The sequence below is a fragment of the Crocuta crocuta genome, unplaced genomic scaffold (genome assembly GCF_008692635.1).
Source record: "Crocuta crocuta isolate KB4526 unplaced genomic scaffold, BGI_CrCroc_1.0 scaffold153, whole genome shotgun sequence".
In the NCBI taxonomy this organism is placed as follows: domain Eukaryota; kingdom Metazoa; phylum Chordata; class Mammalia; order Carnivora; family Hyaenidae; genus Crocuta; species Crocuta crocuta.
Window position 1 is genome coordinate 3,977,226 of NW_027529525.1, and position 21,654 is coordinate 3,998,879.

The window sequence follows — 21,654 nt, forward strand, 5'->3', positions numbered from 1 at the left end:
CTGAGCAAATCTCCCACTGAAACTCTAATTCTACTCTCCACCCCTGATTGCTTTGCAGAGGAGTAGATGTTTGCAACAAATCTAAATTTTTCATTTTCCCTCACCAAACCTTCAAAGCAAACTATGTATTTATGTGGGGAACTGGAAATGTTACCTCCAGGGAAAACTGGAATTTTACCTCAAGGGAAAACCTGAAGATCTTAGGACAAACCTACAGAGAAGAATCACTCCTCATGTTTGCATAGGGTATTATTGGCTTTTGTACAGCTCAGAGATAGCCTTTGTCCTTCAGGGAGAACTCAGTATGGGTGGAACAGCTCAGGGTCAGCATCAAGGAGAGACGGGCTTATCCTGAGAGGTGGAGTGGAATAGTCAAGTATTCTGGATTCTCCACTCATTCAACAGAATTACAAATGTAAACCTCAGTGGGCTCCTGGGCTGCATCAAAAGGAGGCCCAGGAAGGTGCTGGATTTATAATTTTGGATGCTTTATTATCTAAAGTAAAAAGAGAAGATACAAAAGCTGTTTTATTTACCAAGCAAGTGCACTAGACCTATGGAGAGTTCTGGTCCTTTTGCTAAGCTGTCAGATGTTCGAGGCAGTTGGCCAGATGGCTGTGTTTTATGTCCCAGCTTAACATTTTCGAGGCTGCTGAATAATGTGGATCCTTTTCAGTGGAGTGACCTTCTCCAGAGCAGGTCTGGGTTTCTGATGTGCCATATGCACTGCTGTTGGAAATTTATGGCTGAGCTAAAGGTGAGAAAGAAAGAAAAAATAAGTGTATTGGACCTTTTTGGTTATAAAGTATTAGAGTAGCAGAGAACAATACAGTTGGTTGGGGGAACTTCACAGTTTTTGGTTGCTTCTTTAATATTTCTTTTCTTAAACCACCTCTAGCTCTGGGCTCATATGTGTTTATGTTCACCTGGATTTTCTCTCATTAGCTGGTTTCTGGTTTTGAAAATTATAAATAATAGTATATAAAAGATAACATACAGAAGATACATGTGCATTTATATGCACGTTTTGAAGCTATATCTGCAAAGGTAGAAATGGTTAATCGTATCTTGTCAGTCCTACAAGATTAGCAAGGACTGTGGCACTAGTATGCATATATGGAGCACTATATTCTAAGTAGGCTATGGGGATACTGGGGAAGGTTCTGCGGGGGAGGAACACCTCCATTGTCAAAAAAGCAGAAATAAGGAGCTTCTGGAAGAAGTTAGGAAGAGTTAGGGTAAGTTAGTATGTTGAAGTGTGTGAAATGGCTGTTTTTGTAGGTGAAAAATGGTCCCGTATTGGCTACTTAATATAGTTCAATCTCTACAGTCTGGTAAATAGAAAGCTGAGGAGTGATTACTAGCTTCAGGTAACAAAAGTTCTCATTAGTCATCCCATGGAAGACATCTATGAGGAAAAGGGCTTATGTGGCTTTCAATGAACACAGACACTTTTGAGAATAAGAGGAATTTCACATGGAGCCAAGAGACCTTAGGGAATTTACACTAAGGACAGCTTAAGATAGAAAAGATGCCCAATGCAGTGAGCAATTCAGACATAATTTTTCCTAGGAGGAGAATGTGAACCCAGTGACCTTTTGGGTCCGTTCCAGTTCTTGGTTTCTAAGATGATGGATACAATAGAAAGATGCCTAATAAGGACACTTGCCTTAGCCAGCAATGAAGGGATGCCTCAGCTCACAAGGAATTTAACTTATCACTGTAGAACTTAGATATCCTTGCCCTGACACTCAAGTTAAATAAAGGGGGAGATAAACTGCACATGACCTCAAGCATCACATTGTTTATAGTTTGTTTGGGCTCTTCTAAGCCAGGGAAAACATATGTGCCTTATATCTCTTCTCAAATGTCCCTGAGCTTTGGACACACAGCATTCCCTTTCATGTGAAACTTGACTCCAGAAAGTCCTTTCTCTTGGTCTTAAAAAAATTAAACAGACTGGAAAAGTATACACTAAACATTGTTAACAATGGTTATCTCTGAGGGATTATGGGGCAATTCCTAGTCTTTTGTTTTACTTTGCCTATCAGTATTTTTCTAAAAATTTTCTTTTACAATGAGCAGACAGAAGTAATATAATAATTAAACCCAAGGATGGTCTGTGCTGGTGTTTCAGCAGGAAGGATGACAGATAATTGAGGTATTGGTCATAAATGTTGCTTTAGAATCTTTTTTTTGTCAGATCAATTATCATTGGGCCATATGACAGGCATTTTATAGTGTGGTGAGGGCAGAGTGTTTTGTTTTGTTTTTCTTTCAACATTGGAACCAAACTTAAGAGGCCTTAGAAACTTAAGAGGCCACCAACTTCAGTAGTTTTTTTTCCAGACTGGGTGTCTTTTGTGTCAGCTAAAATAGATGGATTATTTCAATTTTGCCCTAAACCACATTCGAGAGATTACAGATAGGATGAACAATTTGGCAGTTTACTTCAAGTCAAACACAAGGTGAAGGGAATGAGAAAGGAAACAAGTAATTCTTACCCAACAGAAATGTGGGCAAGTAACCACCGTGGGAGGGGCCAGATGGCAAGTGGAGACTGAGGAGGCGAAGCCCCAGAACTGACTGTTGTTCTGCAGACGTGAGACTGATCACCGTGGGGGTGGGGCAGGAGGGGACAGGCGGCACTAACTTGGTACCTGATCATCTCCAGGATTATCTCCACACTGTAGAGGCTGCATTTTTTTTTTCTGATCACTTAAAAAATTGTGGTAAAATACACAGGACAAAATTTACCATTTCAACCATTTTTAACTGTGCAGTTCAGTGGCATCAAATATATTTACATGGTTGTGCAACCATCCCTCCCATTCATCTCCAGAACTTTTTCATCACATCAAACTGAAGCTCTGTATCCTTAAGACAATAACTCCTTACTCCCTCCTCCCTACTCCTAGCCTCTGGCAACCACCTTCTGTCTCTATGAATTCTGACTACTCCAGGTATCACATAGACGTGGACTCATGAAGTATTTGTCCTTTTGTGGCTGGCTTATTTCATTTAGCATAATGTCATCAAAGTTTACCCCTATTGTAATATGTGTCAGAACTCCCTTCCTTTTTAAGGCTGAAAAATATACCACATTTTGTTTATCTTTAATGTGGATATGTCCGTAGGATGATAGACATTTGGGTTGCTTCCACCTTTTGACTATCGTGAATAACACTGCTATAAATACTAGTATACAAATATCTATTCAGATCCCTGCTTTCAATTATTTTGGGCATATACCCACAGGTGGAATTGCTGGATCATGTGACAATATTATGTTTAATGTTTTGAGGAACTGCCATATTGTTTTTTATGGTGGCTATACCATTTTACATTCCCACCAGTAATGCACAAGAGGTAGAGTTTACATTTTAACTAAGGCATATAATGGAGTTCCTAAAAGTTCTGCTCAGCCGCTTTTTCGAGGGGTCTGCTGCAGAGCAGAATGAATGAGAAACTGTTCCTGGGGCCTGTTGGCCATCTGTGAACTGATCTGAGAAAGTTTAGGGAAAAAAACTGACAAGATTGAGAAGGAAGTGGAAATAATTCTGGCAAAGCCAATAGGCTTAGGGAAATTGAACATAATTATTAAATTACAAATGTACAGGTTTGGGGGAGTAACAAGGCTATACAGCAACTCTTGAATATACAACAAGCGAATCAGGTTCTCTCATATGCCCCGCTCCCTCAATCAGGAAAACCTTAATGTAGAAGGACTTGGAGGTTGTGGGTGGTGAGTCTATAAAAAGTCTTCCATCGGAACTGATGAAGCTGTAAGTAAAATGGTCAAGCTCCAAATGCCCTAATTTTTTGCTGTAAATTTTGTATCAATGGCGATAGAAAGATTTTATTTTCAAAACTGGAACGAGAAATAAGAAGGAATAGCTTTCCAGAGTACAACCTACAACCAGCTGTCTTTCAGGCTAGCGTCTGAACTTTGGGGAAGCTTTGGAATTTTCATCATTAGTCTTTAAAAAAGACAGCGTTTGTAAAAAGAAAGGTGTTTCTTGTCTGATTCATTAGGATAAGAGAATCTAGGGTAACACTGTAAGAGAGAATTCAAGGCCAGTATATGTATAAGGATTCTGCCTTGCTGTGACTCCATCACATAAGGGACAACACACTGAACTTGAAAAGCAGATCAATAGAAACTACTCCATTGGGAATTTACCTTCATCTCGGGTAGCTGTGACCTCAGAACCTATAGTTTTAGTTTCGAAGAAAATGCAAAAGAAGTATGATAAAAGCCTTCATGATTGGAGCTATGAGAGAAATTCTAGATGCAAGAAAATCAGTGTCAGGTTTTATTTTAGAGCCTGAAGTTAGGTAGTGTTAGCAGACTGGCAGCTCTTCCATTCATCTTTCCAGGGTGTTAACTTCCAACTTGAATGTTGGCACTTCGATTTCCACACCCTGTTAAGCAAAATGCTTAAAACAAAACATTCAGCTGAAGTCAATGAAATTCAAGGATACTCCTACGGTGATGTTAATCTACAGAACAGGAGAAACCTTTTTAGATTTGAAGATGCCTTTGATAGTTTCCGCTCCCCCAGGATCCCGTTTCACATACATCTCACTAACTTTGGCAGTGGTGACACATCTGGCAACTTGAAAAGTGGCCCCGACTTTAACTAGGCTTCAACATTCCAAACCCTCCACACCATAACCCAACCTTGTTACTCATGCTTCAACTGGATACTTTCATGTTCAGAGAAGCTTCACAACTATTGCCAAATCTAACTTCCATAACTGTCTAAAGAATTATATTTAGCAGTATCATTCATTCTCATTCCCTGCCTTAAAAAAAAAAAGATTAAATGAGTAATCATAAATCTCAGAGGAGCTACGTGACTTCTAAACGTTCAAACAGCCTTTTTAAGTAGTTGATGGAACGTGGTCTGAGATGGGTTCTCCCAGATTTTTAGTTTAGAGAGCTTATTTCTGCAGGAATATCGTGTTATATGGCTTGCCACCTGGCACCATGAATTCTCTCATCATGTAGGGCTGGAAGAGGCAGAAAGGGCTGACTGGAGAGGTAGGGAAAGATGGAGAAAGGTAGTGGGAGAGAGGTCTGTGTGCAGGGAGGAGTTGGAAAAAGTGGAAGGGGCAAATTTTAGGCTGCTTCCCACTTACAGTCATACAATTCCAAGCTTTGGGGTATTGTTTTTCAATCTCCCAGATCTCAAACACTTGATTTTAAAGTAGGGCATCCAGAGATGAATAACATATGGATAGACATTTCTTACCATGTTTAAGTGGTTGATGAGATCCTATGAATAGGACTGTCCTCTTTCTGTCTTAGACTTTTAAATTCTTGCATTGGTATGAGAATTAACATGGGTTCTTGGAACTGAACATATTTCTAGCTGAGTGCATGAATGAATGTTACTAAAAGGCAGAAGATATGACCCTCATTTCTGCTACTGTATTTCTTCTGGCCAATTGTGTATTGTTAGGTCTTCATGACAATATATACTGTGGGGGGAATCATAATGCAGGTGAAAATTACTCAGCAGATACATATACTTACACCTCTATATCTTTTACATACCTTAATTTTTTTGTATGAGTCTATAGAATTGATGCACTTTTTCATTTAAAAAATTAAAGTAGGGGCACCTGGGTGGCTCAGTCTGTTAAGCGTCCGACTTCGGCTCAGGTCCTGATCTCATGGTTCTTGGGTTCCAGACCCGCGTCGGGCTCTGTACTGACAGCTAGCTCAGAGCCTGTTTCAGATTCTGTATCTCCTTCTCTCTTTGAACTTCCCCTGCTCACGCTGTCTCTTTCTCTCTCTCAGAAATAAACCATTTTTTTAAATTAAAAAAAATTAAAAATTAAAATAAAACTTATCTACAGTAAAATATACCCTTTTAGTGTACAGTTCCATGAGTTTTCACAAGTACGTACAGTCTGTGACCAAAATCAAGAGACAAAACCTTCAACCCCCCCAAATTTCCTCCTATCCCTTTGCAGTCAACTGCTCCCCCCATCCCCAGCTCCTGACAACCACTGATCTCAGCAAATCTATTTTTATAAAAGGCATTGGTCTTTTCACTCCAAGTTGACCTTTCTTATAAAATCTTATTATGCTTCAGGCTGAATTATGGATTTAGGGAGGAATTTTTTCATAGAAAGAAAACACATGGATCCCACCAACTGCCATATTCAAGATAGTCATACACGGTGATTTTGGGATTTGATTTTATTGCTTGCCTCTTACCCTTTGCCTAGGATTTTGAGTGATGTCCTGTAGGATACCTGCTTGGGAATAGAAGCTAATACTTGTGAGGGCTAATTGCATCTGGCCCTGCTGTACTTTGCATGTGTTATATAACTTCATTTTCTTCTCACAAGATCTCTGGAAAGTGCATACTATTAACCACATCCCATTTACAGATGGGGAAACTGAGGCGCAGAAAAGGGAAGAAATCTCTCAAGAACACATAGGTAGTGAATGACAGAGGCAGCAGGAGACCCATTTGATGTCTTACATCAGACCTGTTCTAACCAATAATCTGTGTAGTCTTAGCCACAGTCCTATGACAGTAAACACTGAACTAAGTGTTAAAGGGTCTTTTTTACAAAATAGGTATAGTTGCTGTTAAAAGTATTTGTAATAACACACCAGCTCAAGGTTTTCTTGATTTACAAATACAACTTGTTATTACTGTTGTTTTTTTTTGTTTTCTTTTTTTAACTTTTATTTATTTTGAGAAAGACAGAGACAGTGGAAGTGGGGGAAGAGCTGAGGGAAGGAGAGAGAATCCTACGCAGGCTCTGCCCTGTCAGCGCAGAGCCTGATATTAGGTTCAAACCCACGAAACTATGAGATCATGACCTGAGCCGAAACTGAGTCAGATGCTTAATGGGCTGAGCCACCCAGGCACCCCTTGATTTTTCTTTTAATCTGTGAAATAGGAAGTAATATTAAAAAAATTTTTTTAATGTTTTATTTATTTCTAGGAGAGATAGAGAGAGACAGCGTGAGCAGGGGAGGGTCAGAGAGAGAGGGAGTCACAGACTCTGAAACAGGCTATAGGCTCTGAGCTGGCAGTCAGCACAGAGCCCGATGCAGGGCTCGAACCCACGAACCGCGAGGTCATGACCTAAGTGAAAGTCGGACGCTTAACCGTCCTAGGCGTCCCAAGGAAGTAATATTTTTAATGGAAAGGAAAAGCCCCCTTCTATGTCATAGACATAGGCACCTATGTCTATAGAAAGCAATGTAGACTGGCGCTGTACCTAATATAGCATAGCATAATCAACCTAGTATAGCATAATCAACCTCTATTGACCACTCTCTTTAAACATTTTATCTGGGATTAACACATATTCTAGGGGAATGTGTCTATTCCTTCCAGTTCCACTTACAAGTGTGAACATACTCTGGCACCTTGGGGAGAGGTGTATAGTGGGCAGCTGCAAAAGAATGTGAGACGCAGAAGCAGGGAGCTTGTGTGTTGCCCTGACAGGGCACCATCCATCCCTGCCCTTCTTCTAAAGCCAGGAAGGCAAAGAGTTGCTTATGACCTCACCTCAAATAGATTTGTGGGAGAACCAAGCCCCACTCCTTAGAAGTCTTTGTAGCTGTAGTCTATAATCAAGATAGTGCCTTGTACTGGGGCACCTGGTTGGCTCAGTTGGTAGAGCCTGTGACTCTTGATCTTGGAGTTGTGAGTCTGAGCTGCATGTTGGGCATAGAGATTACTTAAAAAAAAAAAAAGATGTTGCCATGTACCAGCTGCCTTATTACATCCCTTGGACTTCAGACACACCTTTTTATTTCGCTGCCATAAAAACAGCGCTACTACCAAAACAGAGGGCAAACAGGTTACTCCATGCCAGGCACTGTTCCTAAGAACTTCACGCGTAGACATTCCTCTATGCCACACAACAACCCTGTGAAGTATATACTCTTCCTTATCTCCATTTTACAAATGACTTCTCTAAGGCACCGGATAAGTAATTTGATCAAGGTCAAATTGACCTCGGTAGTGGAGGAGCCACTACCAAATGGGGGCCCTAGAAGTCTAGCTACTCAGTTTTTGCTCCAATCTTTTCCAGATCCCTGATTTTGACAGCAACTGCTAGTCTTTCTTCTATAAATTATGCAATCCTGTCCCTTTAAGTAAGAACAGCAGAAAGAGTAGTTATTCACGGCCATAAATGCAAAATATCTGGCCCCTAGAAGTAGAATGAGGACCATCACTTCATTTACCTACAAAATTTAAAAACAAACTAGTAAATTGGGGTATCTGGGTGGCTCAGTTGGTTAAGCATCTGACTTTGGCTCAGGTCACGATCTCAGGGTTCATGGGTTCGAGCCCCATGCCGGGCTCTGTGCTGAGTGCTGACAGCTAGCTCAGAGCCTGGAGCCTGTTTCAGATTCTGTGTGTGTGTCTCTCTCTCTGACCCTCCCCTGCTCACACACACACACACACACAACACTCTCTCTCTCTCAGAAATAAAACATTAAAAAACAAAACAAAAACAAAAAACCTCACAAACTAGTAAATCCAAATCCAAATACTGTCGATCTGATAAGAGTTTTCTTACCAATTTCTGGAGCTACTTAGAAGAAATACAAAATACAGAAACAAAAATAGCAATGGCCAACCACCCTCATAAAAAGATTCAACTGGATAAACCCAGCTAGTGCCTAGTCTTCCTCCAGCCTTACACCATGCACCATGCAACCCTCCACTAGCCACCTTTACCTGAAATCAAATATTTCCTTATGGTGGGGAGAAGGGTCAAAAAACTGCCAAATTCCTGTTATATAGGCTACTTTTTTACAAAAACATGGCAAAGTAAAACTGTGCCATTTTGGTATCATGATGCTTGCCTTATTTTCTATCTTATTTTTGAAGTGATTTATTAAATAGACATTAGGAATTTGGGAGAAACAACTTTTCTCACCCAAACCTCTTTGTGTTCCTTGGACTGAGAGCAGATTCTCTCACAGGGACATCAGATCTCTGAGAGTTGGGTAGAGGCTCAGTGGTCAGTGCTTGTTCACCCATGCAGACTGGTGTATTGGATAAATACTGACTGGCAGCATCTCGTGAGGGGCCTCACCATGGCTCACCTTCTCCAGTGTGTCGTTCAGGGTATCCATCGCCTGCAGTTTGGCAATATTTGCAATGGCACTGGAAAAATGAGACAAAATTTCATATAGGATGAGAAAACTTTCCTACTAAGGAGGCTAAATGATTTATATAAGGATTTATATCTACTTGGCCTTTAAGCCTTTACACTTGCTTGGTAATAGCTAGGAGGCAAAAAGAAAATTGGCTTCAGTGTGCCCATGTGCTACAAAAATCTTTATTTATTTTTGAGTGGGGGGAGGGGCAGAGAGAGATGGAGACACAGAATCTGAAGCAGGCTCTAGGCTCTGAGCTGTCAGCACAGAGCCCAACATGGGACTCAAACTCACCGACTGCGAGACCATGACCTGAGCTGAAGTCGGACAGAGTAAGCCACCCAAGAGCCCCTTTACTAGTGTATTTGTTTTATCTTTCCTTGGAAGTATATAGCCTGGCGAATATTCACAACTAGTCAAACGTGCCACTCCCAAGGATAACCGTTACCTTGACTTGTAGCCCTGTAGATTAGTTTTGACTGTTTCTGTACTTCATACAATGAATCACACAGCACGTACCCCTTTGTGTCTGGCTTCTTTTTCTCTGGCCAATTCATTTTGTGGGAGAGCATCAGTTAGGGCTAAGCCTGCAGTGCAATTTCTTGATGGAAACTACACTTGGCATTTTTTTTTCTGGATGTTTTGTGTTGGTTAGAAGTTATTAGGAAATGGACATAGATTGATGATGCTTAGAAATTTATTTCCTATGATGCATTTTCCAAAAGCCATTCTCCAATGAGATGTAAGAGGGATGTCTGCCCATGAAAATGAGGTCCTCATATCTCATGCATACATTCACAAAAGGGGTGACAACAGCAGAGGTGAATTTAGGGTAGAGCTAAAGAAGCTTGAGCTTCAGGGCCCACCCCTACACATGCTCCTTCCCCCTCAGGAGGGTTTCTAGCCATTTCATAGCTGTAATGTTTTACTATTTTTCTTTAAAATGGCCCCCAAATCCTATACACATCAGGCCTCACATACCTATATCCGTTGCTGGTGAATAGGGCATGAGAGAGTGAGCTATTTTCTTGCTGTTTATGTTTTGAAGTGATCCCCTCATTTTTACTGACTGTCAGACAACAATTGAGTTTTTTAAGAGGGTTCCAATCACCACTTTATTAGTCTCTAGTCAACTCTTCCCACATCGTTCAGCTGATGACACAATTAACAGCAAGTCCCCATTTTCTGAGGTGCAGAGAAATGAATGACTTGTCCACTGGCTGCCAACTGGATGATGTATCCAAGTGATGAGTTTTTTTTTTTCCTTTAATTTTTTCATGAGAGAGATAGGGTGTGAGCAGGGGAGGGACAGAGGGAGAGGGAGTGGGAGCATCTCAAGTAGGCCCCACGCCCAGCGTGGAGTCTGACATGGGGCTCGATCTCACGACAGTAAGATCATAACCTGAGTGGAAATTAAGAGTCCGTTGCTCAACCACCTGAGCCACTGAGGTGCCCCTAAGCCATGGCTTTTTTAGTTGTTCCTTAGAACCCTGGCCCAGGCATGTCAACCAGGTCACAAAAAACAGGGCTTCTGTTTGAATCAGGTTTTAGTTACAGAATAAAGCCAGCTTTCAATTTCAAGTGCTTTCTCTGTTCTAAGAACTGTCCTAGATGTTGGGTCTGAAGATGAATAATATGTGACCCCCACTGTTGAGGATTTATATCATTGGCTTTCATTATGTGATAGTTATTCTCTGATATCAGAAGAAACAAAAACAGGCTGGTAATGGGGCAAATGAGTCTCTCATTTTAAAGTGGAACAGATCCTCAGTAAAGTTCTTTCCCAGAAATTGGGACGAAAATTTCAAAAGTGACTTAAAGATGGGGCACCTGGGTGGCTCCACAGGTTAAGCATTCAACTCTTGATTTCGGCTCAGGTCATGATCTCACGGTTGTGATATCAAGCCCCAAGTCAGGTTCTGTGCTGGGCATGGGGCCTGCTTGAGATTCTCTCTCTCCCTCTGCCCCTCTCCAACTCAAACTTTCTTAAAAAAAATAAAAAATAAAGTGACTTGAAGATAAGAAACAGCCAACAGAAATTCCATAGTCTGTTTCCTTCTGCATTCTCTTTCTGGGACTGCTACTATTTTAATTCTTTAGGACACCTCTTGAATGTCTTCCAGTTGATTCCTTTTTGAATCACTCATCGGGTCATCTATGGAAGCATCTTGAAATGGTCTCTAAAGTGCGCCCCAATACCTACCTGGAGAAGCCAGTTTGTTCCTTCGTTCCTTCTTTCCTTCCTTCCTATTTTTTTTTTTAACACATTTTCTTTAACCACAGTGCAGAGTGGTTGGGCCATTTGCACACCCAACCAGCCCACAGCTCTCAGCTTAGCTCGGGGGAATCGAGCCTTCTGTCAATACAGGGGAAGGAGCAGGGAGAAACCAACCTCAGTAACTATATGCCTTCTGGCTATGCCAAATATAGTGGCCATTATTTTCTAAATAATTGAGTGATGGATTTAAAACAACTCCCCCTCCCCAGAAAACACCTCACCCATTTATTTTTAATTCAGAAGATTTGCTACGGCAGAAAGCATATTATAAAACCAGGGCCAGTCTAGGCTCATGTGAAAATAGGCTAAAGGAGCAGGAGTCGGGTTTGGATGCAGTCAGGATTGTGGTTTTGAAGTACAAGGACAAGGCAGCTGGGCCAGCTGCAGAGAGGAGGGGGAGAGGGAAGAGAATCTTTCAGAAGGTAGCTATGGGGTGAATGGCTACCCCCTTTCACCATCCCTTCTTGGCTGGCTGCCTCTAACCCTGTGCAACCAAGGTCTAGGGAGCATTGGTTTGTCCTAAATGCAGGGAAGCCTCTCACTTCCGGAAGCACAGTCATGCAAAACTCCTTGAGGTGATGAAAAAGAAGAAATCAAACACTCCCTACCTTGTTTTCTCTAATCCCGTCTTTTTGGTATGTCTCTCAAAGACGCCAATTTCTTGTTTTTTGGAAATTCGCATTCCTCCAGCTTTTACTATAAACAAGTAAGCATCAACACAGGCGTGGTTAGAATAGAAAGGGCAGTCTTGCTTTGTGATTTTTTTTTAGATTTGAAAAAAAATTTAGAACTTACTTTCTGAAGATCTAAACTTTTATCTAAAATAACACAATAAAATGTTACCCTGAATTGAAGAAAAAATATTGTGTCATGCAAACAAGGTGGGGAAGGGGAGAAGGGCTGAGGCCTGCTTTTTGATGTGCAGAGAGCAGGAACTGAGGCTAAAAAAAACCAACAGAGGTTTACACCTTTGGTTTGGGGAGGAGAATAACAACATACTCCCTTAGGCATTTCACTGAAAAACATTTTTTCTCTTATCAAAACAATTACATTCTTTATGATAGCAACAGACAATTACAATGTGACCCTTTTGTTTTCCCACAAGATTAGAGTTTGTGCAAGGCTTGCATTTTTTTTTTTTTTCCAACTAGATCATTCAAAAGCTAGATTCTGAGAGATGAGCCAAAAGTCAGGGCATGTGGTGGTAACAGGCCTTTAATTCAAGAGAGATGTCTCTGATCCCACTGGGTACCCACCTTCCATCCCGGACCCCAAACCTCTGACGTTGGCCAAGCTCAGAGGTTCTAATGAGTAATTAAACTACATTAATAATCCTGCCATTCAGGAGATCAATTAGTGTTAATTAGGCTACAGATGACCTAACAGCAATTCAAGTATTTAACAATGTCAGATGAAATCAACTTTTGAAAAGGAACAACCCATTTCAGATTGCAAGTCAAAGCAAATATTTCTCTCTGTTCCCAGGAAATGTGCACATCTAAAATCTGACAAACTCAAAGGAGAAAAAGCTAAATGGATGTTGATGTGTTTGAACTTGTTAATTCTCTTCATGGAAATGCCAAATTGGCAATTTCTAAAACTAGTCCCAATAAAGTGAAAAAATAAGGAAAACCCATTCTATTTCTCAATGCACTTGTGAATTTGACTTTATCCTTGTTCTTTAAAAATTATCACATTTTTTGTTGATTTTGTAAAACACACATAAGGCACACAATTCAAAAAGCATGAAGAGGTCTGCAGTCTCCCTCTTACCATTATTTCCAGCTCCCAGTTCATCTCCCTACGAACTGCTAATGTTACATGTTTCCTATATGTTCATCCACAAATATTCCATATTTTACGATTTTTTATTTTTTTATTTTTAATTATTTTCTTTTAATGTTTATATGTTTATTTTGTGAGAGGAGTGGGGGGAGAGCTCAGGGAAGGGACAGAGAGAGAGAATCCTAAGCAGTTCCCGTGCTGCCGGCAGAGTCCGACCTAGAGCTGGAACCATGAACAATGAGATCACAACCCGAGCTGAAACCAAGAATCGGACACTCTACCAACTGAGCCACCCAGGCGCCCCATCACATTACTATTTTTTAAATGGCAGCATTGACAGACATTGTTTTACATCTTGTTAGTTTATATTTTTCATTCAATCATAAATTTTGGAGTAAATTCCTTACCTATCTTTGTAGAAATGTGTCGTTCTTTTTAACATCTGCTTTAACATTTCTTTATATGAACATTCTGTGTTTACCTAACCAATTCCCAAATGTTGGACATTTCAGATTTTTCTAATTCATTGATGTCACAAATAATGCTGCAACAAATATCCTTTTATATGCATAATTTTGCACAAATGCAAGTATATCCATGGGATAAATTCCTACAAGTGATCTTGTTAGTTCTTAAGTTCTATGTGCATTTGGAATTTTGTTACACGTTGCCTAATTGCCCTTCACAGAAGTTGTACCTGTTTACAATCTCACGAGCTCCGATGACAGTGCTCCTTTGCCCTACCTCTGGCAACAATGTGAGCTGGAAATGTTTTGTTTTGTCAACCAATAAGTGACCCAAAAATGATATCTTTTTAAAATAATTTTTTAAATTTGTATTTATTTTTGAGGAGAGAGACAGAGCATGAGCAGGGGAGAGGCAGAGAGGGAGACACAGAACAGGAAGCAGGCTGTCAGCATAGAGCCTGACACTGGGCTGGAACGAACTAACTGTGAGATCATGACGTGAACTGAAGTTGGCTGCTTAACCGACTGAGCCACCCAGGTGCCCCTAGATTTTTTCCTTTTAGGGGAAAATCATAACCTTACATTCCTGGTGGCTCTCTATTCAAGAACATGGTATGCTTTTCCATTATTTTGGTCCCTCGGTAACTGGTTTGCATAAATCTTACACATTTATTGTTAGGTTTATCCCCTAAGCGGTCTGTCTTGCTGTTGCTATTATAAATGTGGTTGATTCTTCAATTGTTGTTCTTATATCATAGTTGTTCTGGTATCAGTGATTTTAGACCTAGATCTTAACTGAATTCTTACTGTTTTTAATAGTTTTTTTTGGTTGATTCTCTTAGGTTTTTTGGGTAAAAAAATTATATAACCTGCAAAGAATTATAATATTACTTCCTGTAGAATAATGTTAGTCATGATGGTTGACATCTTTGTTATCCTAATTTTTAAGATATTGCTTTTCATATCTTTCTACTTAGGTGGATACACACACACACATACACACAAATATATATGTGTATGTGTGTGTATATATTTATATATTTTTTCATATTAAGGAAATATTATTTCTTTGGGCTTAAAAGTACAAATGCCTTTTTACTTTTTAGCACTCATGGATATGATGCATGGTTTTTGTCCTTAATGTGGTCAATTATATTAACATATATTAATATATAAAGCTATATTAATGGATATCTATCAAACCATTCTTGCATTCATGGAATAAACTCCACTTGGTCATTTTGAATCACCGAGCTGTTTTTTCATTGATTATAAAAGCCTCTCATTAGAATTTTGTAATATTAGATGCAGTCTAGGAAAACAAATACTATTTTTACACATGGTCTGCTTTAAATTCATACACACACACAAACACACACACAGACAAACATTATGTGAGATAAAGGCCCATAATGTGGGAAAGAAATCAAATGATGTAAAAATCTCTTCTGAACAGCCATGGAATGTAGATGTGAAATAAATGAAGGGATGGCATTTCTGGGAAGACTGAGGAGGGGTGCACCTCTGTATGAGGGGTGATGGTGTTTACAATGCTGCTGTCTCTTGAACTGAGAGGAGTCAAGCAGAGGGTCTAGAGTATGAGGCCTTCAGTAGCTCCTCATTTGTATTTTTCATTCTCCTTGTGACAAGTGCTTTTGAAATATGGAGGGCTGAAATTATTTTCTTACTAATATTCCTTGTGTTTTCTCTGATGCTATTGTTTCTACATATTTTCTTCGACGAGGCTGAGTATTATCACCAACTATAGTTAATAGTTAAAATAAGCAATAGTTAAAAATGAGAAGCCATTTGGAATGTTGAGTTCTGTGCCACTCATCTGCAAGGATCTGGACAATCTAGAGAAGTCCAGAGGAGAGGGGCCAGAGAGGAGAAGGGAACCATGTCACAAGACGAAGTAGGGAGTCTGGAAAGATCACTTCTGAAGAAGATAGACTCAAGGGAACTTAGGTGCTGTCTTCAAAGAGGATTATCATGTGGAGGAGAAATGGTTTCTTGGTGAGGAAATTTTATGTAGGATCAGTTATCTCTACTCCTCCTGAGCTCTGGAACCTTGAGCAAGATGCTTAAACCTCTCTAAGACTCAGTTTCTGCATCCTTCAATAATACCAATTGTTCAGGTTGTTCTAGAGAATAGAGGTGATACAAGCACCTGGTTCATGGTGGGCACTTGACAACTGTTACTACGCATATCTATTTCATGCTGTTCCAGAGGAGAGAATGAAGACCAAAGGATAAATGCTCCTCAAAGGCAGAGCCTGGCTACTAGTATGGCTAGTGGGTGTCATTCAAAGTGAAGTAGGCTGCTTAGGACAAGAGTAAGTCCCTTGGCTCTCAGTGTGTTAAAGAAAAAAAGTCCACTTGCCATGAACATCTTAGGACAATTTTGGAGAATTTGCTGGAAGTTGAACTAGATGATCTTTATTATAAAGTCTTTACTTCAAAGTAAAATTGCTTTCCTCCCTTTGAAAGAATATAAGGCACTTAACAGAATGTCAAAAGAAATTTAAGAATGCACTCTTAAGAACAATAAAACAAAGACATTTGAAGGGAAATTAAAAATCCTCCCATATTCCTACTTCCATCCTGGAATCTTTGAGTCCTCTCTGTGACGGGGCTGTATGCTCTAACTCAGTAATTTAGGAAGCATAAGTAAACCACAGACACCTAGGATTTCCAGAGCACAGTTCTTATACTAAAGTTGTTCTGGTAGGTAGGTAATATACTTGGTCAGGCATGTACAGTAGAAAGACACAGAAGGTAATATCTTCATGCTGTAGATGGCTCCACTAAGATACAGATTAAGGCTCTCACTAGTTGTGGTGACTGAACCAGATGGAACCAGTTTGTGGGAGAGTCATCTTCAAAGCTCTGCTGGGAACACTGGCCATACTGGTCTCCCATCCTGTAGATAAACTATTATAAATAAGTATTTACCACCCGACACAATCAGGTGCTTGCCCATTTTCAATATACCAGATAGATCTGACTCATGAGAATGCTTCAAAGTTTCACTGTATCTAAATTAGTTTACTTAAAGTTGTAATAATTTATACATTTCCATTTTGGGGACTATATTGCCTTTTGGATTTCTGTAGTAATAATTTACACATTTCCATTTTGGGGACTATATTGCCTTTTGGATTTCTGTAGAAGGACCAACTGGAATTGAGCAAGGTAAAATATGAACTGATTTAACATTTTAACAGGTCTTTCAGTACAAATACATGAGATAAGAGTGTAGGTCTTTTCAATAAGCAAAATGAACTAGAGATTTAAAAACATGTGAAAGAGAGAGATGCCCTTTTGGATAGTTTCATTAGAAAATCTAAATTTATGTGGGGAAAATGAACCTTTGCTCTCCTATCTCTGATTAAGTATTATACTATATAATAACTTTTCAGTTAAGATTTTCCAGGCAACAGTTTTTGGTAGAGGGTAGTCAAGGTAAAGAAAGACACATCTGCCCTCAAAATAAGCTTTTTTCCCTTCACTAATCAGTGGAAAATGGATAGAGAAAAGCTGAATAACACAAAGGTTTGTGTACACTCTGCCTTTGACTTAGCACTTATATTTGAAAATTTTTAATTAAAGGTTAGATGTTTGCAAAACATTCACTTTGCATTTACAGTCAATGTTTCAGCCCATTTCTTAATTTTTTTTAAGGTTTATTCATTTTTCAGAGGCAGAGAGAGACAGAGTGTGAAGCGGGGAAGGGAGCGAGAGAGGGAGACAGAATCCAAAGCAGGCTCCAGGCTCTGAGTCGTCAGCACAGAGCTCCACACAGGGCTCAAACTCAGAGACCATGAGATCATGACCTGAGCTGAAGTTGGATGCTTAACCAACTGAGCCACCCAAGTGCCCCATGTTTCAGCCCATTTTAAGATGCCAATCAAAACCCAAACGAAAAAGTCAGGAGAAGGTGCTGAGGTAATTAGAGAGGGCTTTAGAGCAGGAGACCTTTGGCACGGGGCCCACTTTCTTTTCAAATCTCAGCCCCACTCCCCATTAGCTGTGGCTTTGGGAAAGTCCCTGAACCTTGCTGACTTTCAGTCGGCTCCTCCGTGAAACAAAGATGATAGCACATTTGGTCTGCAGGGCTGTGGGCATGTCTAGGAGAGCAGCTGGTCCTGTGGTCATCCCGACCCCTGGCCCTGTAATGTTTGGGGTGGCAGGCGTCACAGCGTCTCCTCGAGCCTCACAGACCAACTCCCATATGGTGACTTGAACAGACTGGAGTTGAGAATTAAGCCTTTGGTGTTTGTTTTATTTTAAATAATTCCTGTCCTTACATAGCTATGGTCTCCCCCTCATTTTCTGCATGAGATTCACACTTGGACATGTCCCCAGACCTCCTTCTCTCTTTAATGAGCCAGAAAACTGATTCTCTCTGGGGGTTTCAAGGTGACCCCTCTGATGGCTCTGACTCATTTGACTTAAACCAAATTACAAAATGCAAGAGATATAGAAAACTCAGGAATTCTTGCTCTTTCTAGTTACTTGGCTTCCTCATCTTACTTTCCACTCACACATTTTTGTCTGTTCATGTAATGGGGTTCTTCTAAAACGGGGAGTGAGGCAAATCAGAAAAGCAGAAAATTCAAAGCTAAGTTGACTAGTGCCTAGGCCACGTCATGTTTCATGGAGACTCGTTTCACAGCACAAATGTATGACCAGGGCTGACAGAGATGCAATATATTGTATTCATATATGTGAAAGAAAAGCACATGTAGGTGGAAAGAGTACAGCTGGCTGACTTAGCAGAGGTTTCATTTTTTTTAAAACAATACTATCTCAACGTTTTTTTTTAAGTTTATCTATTTTGAGAGAAAGAGAGTGAGAGAGAGAGAGTATGAATATGTAAGCAGGGGAGGGGCAAACACAGAGGGATGAGAGAATCCCAAGCAGGCCCCATGCTCAGAGTGAAGCCCAATTTGGGGCTCAGTCCCACATTGTGGATCATGACCTGAGCCGAAAGCAAGAGTCAGGCACTTAACTGACTGAGCCACCGAGGCACCCTTATTAGCCCCTGCTTTATTTATTTATTTTTAATGTTTTATTTCTTTCTGAGAGAGAGAGAGACAGTGTGAGCAGGGGAGGGTCAGAGAGAGAGGGAGATACAGAATCTGAAACAGTCTCCAGGTTCTGAGCTAGCTGTCAGCACAGAGCCCGATGTGGGGCTTGAACCCATGAACCGTGATATCATGACATGAGCTGAAGTTGGATGCTCAACTGACTAACCCACCCAGGCGTCCCAAGCTCCTGTTTTAAAGATGAGGAAACTGAGGCCAGAGATGTGGAATGAAAGTGGAGTTTAAGCCTAGGGCCTGCCTGATTCCAAAGGCCGTGTCAGACCCATCCCACCATATCACATCTGATTCCCACTCGCAGGGATCTCTATATTGCTCCTAAAAATCAGGTGATGTTTTAGTGGAGTTTTGGCAAGGAATTATTTTTGTGCCATAAATACAATTTTGCACCATAGCAAACTGATTCAGTCTTAAAATATGTAGCAAGACAAGCTGAAGGATGAGGTTTCTTTGTTCCCTCGCTCTCAGCAGGGAGGCACAAGTCTGCCTTCATCTCCATTCTAATTATCCCAAACCTCTTATCTGTAGTGTCACAGTTCATAATAATTAATTGTCATGCCAGAGGCATTGTGACATGCTTGATGGAGTCATGGTGTGCTATGTACACAGAGTAATTAGCAATCATTAGCGGAGGGACAGAAAGTTCCTGGTGGTTTCATTCAAACTTTCATTTGGTTAAGTTTATCTCTGTGTTCTTTGTGCATAAATGTAATTTAGCAAATCAGGTTTTAGTTTATCCGTTTTATGAAGGATTGGGGTGGAAGTGGTGGGAAGAGAATGTGTTCTTTTTTTCTTTTGTCTTTCTGTAATGAATTTCTTCTCTAATAATTTGCATGTATAGTTCCTGACCATTAGGTAGCATCATTAACTTTAAATACAGATAATGTTAAATATTGCTAAATCCAATTACAAACATAAAATGTCAGGAGTCTGCTACAGGAAACCAGGGCACTGTGCCTAGAACTTGAAGCTCAGATTCAGTAATAAAACTCTGACTCTTTTCAGGTGGGCCACCCACCAGAAAGCCATCAAACCTCTCTGTCACTGTTTGGAGCTTTCTGAAGCTTATACCTACCTGTCAGCGTCCTCTGCAGCAGAGATGGCTGAAATAACCTTTGATTAAAGGCACTAAGGATTACACCAACCAATAAATAAATTTTGTAAATGGAGGAAGGCAAGAACAAAGTGGTCAAGATTTTATTTTTTTTAATTTTTTTTTAATGTTTTATTTATTTCTAGGAGAGAGAGAGAGAGAGACACAGCGTGAGCAGGGGAGGGTCAGAGAGAGAGGGAGTCACAGACTGAAACAGGCTCCAGGCTCTGAGCTGGCAGTCAGCACAGAGCCCTGAGCTGGCAGTCAGCACAGAGCCCAACGCGGGGCTCGAACCCACGAACCACGAGATCATGACCTAAGCGAAAGTCGGACGCTTAACCGACTAAGCCACCCAGGCGCCCCAAAAGTGGTCAAGATTTTGAGATCTTAAGGGAGAAAGAAGGAAGGCAGTTGAAAGAACATAAAACTGGCTAAAAATAGTCCTGTTCACCTTAGCCAATCTATATGAACATATGGTTAAGTACAATAAAACTAACTTCCATATTTCAGAGAGCATAAGTTAAAAAAAAAAGAGTGAGAGAAAACTGTGGCTACTTTGCAAAACACCTCGATTGATACCTTTTCTAGTCAGCCCCCTCCAGTGCTTGGGTCCTTATTAAAAAGTGCTCCTTTGCTTGATAACAAGGCAACCCCAAAGCCTGAGGGAAGAGAAATATAAAGTTTCTGTCCTCTGTGTGGAAGCTGGTTTGCCTGGGTACAAAGTCAAATGATGTACAGACATCTTTGGGTGACTGAGTCTTAGGATTGGAACTTCTTGGGAGGAAGGTTGTCATGGCAGTTAATCACCTTCCTGTGGATGTGTCACTGCCAACCTCCAGCCAGAGAGGGAAGGTCCCTTTGCATGAGCACTGAGCCCCTTACACCTACCTATGTCATTAGGTTTTAATTCAACTGGGGCTTGACAAATCCCCAGGTGGTTTATTCACAAGCCCAGAAGGTCAAAAGACATAGAGGGAAAGCAGGTTGCATGAAGTTAAAGTAACAGCAGGACGTTGAGAACCTCCACTCTGTTGGGGTGCCTCTGATAAAGGCATTGGTGGAAAGAGAAGCAGCGACAGCCATGAGGCCAGTGCCATCCGTAGGGTGGAGGGCAGGTGGGTACCTACCTGCAGGAGGATGCCCCCCTTTCAGCGGGGAGAGCAGGACTTGCACTTCATTTGCCATAGCGTGCGTGTGCCCGTGCCAATGCCAGCCCGGTGCTCTGGAGGCTGAGCGCCAGCTGCTGCCCCACTGCACCCTGGCTTTATATGGGCCGGGGGCGGGGCCCCTTCAGGGCATTGTTGAGCAGCAACAGGGCTTGTCACCTCGCTTTCTGGGAAGCTCCATCTCCTTGGCAAATTTTCTCAGATTTTCTCGCCTTCCCCTTATCTCAGAAGGCGAGGTAGATGGCTAAGGGAACTCTTATTTTCTTTTGCCAGAGGAAGGGGAGAGGGTAAAGTTCAGTGGAATTCTTTTTCTCACCAACTATTCATCCATTAAGTATATACAGTGTGTATATATATACACATCTACAATGTGACAGGCTCTCCATCGCATTCTGGTGTAACATTTTTATTTCAAGACATCCGTAGTCTTTCTGAAGAGACAGTTAGAAAACAAAGCACTATGTCCTTGCCCTAGCCTTTGTTATTGTGAGCATTCATATGAAGAAGATAACTGGGGATGTGCACAGAGACTTCTTCACAAGGATGGCAATCATGTTATTTTTTTTCTTTATTTTTTAGAAATGATTGGCATTGATATAAACA

At 40.7% G+C, this 21,654-nt stretch overlaps 1 protein-coding gene across 1 annotated transcript; it reads right to left on the minus strand.

The window, feature by feature from the left end:
• Positions 1-535: 535 nt before the first annotated feature.
• On the minus strand, positions 536-21,070 carry DAPL1 (death associated protein like 1). The gene is made up of 4 exons (XM_077760970.1): positions 21,013-21,070; positions 12,041-12,128; positions 9,101-9,161; positions 536-751 (listed from the first exon to the last, which is right to left on the minus strand). The coding sequence occupies exons 1-4, from the start codon at positions 21,068-21,070 to the stop codon at positions 635-637; spliced, it is 324 nt and encodes a 107-aa protein (XP_077617096.1). The 3' UTR covers positions 536-634.
• Between the last annotated feature and the right edge of the window lie 584 nt (positions 21,071-21,654).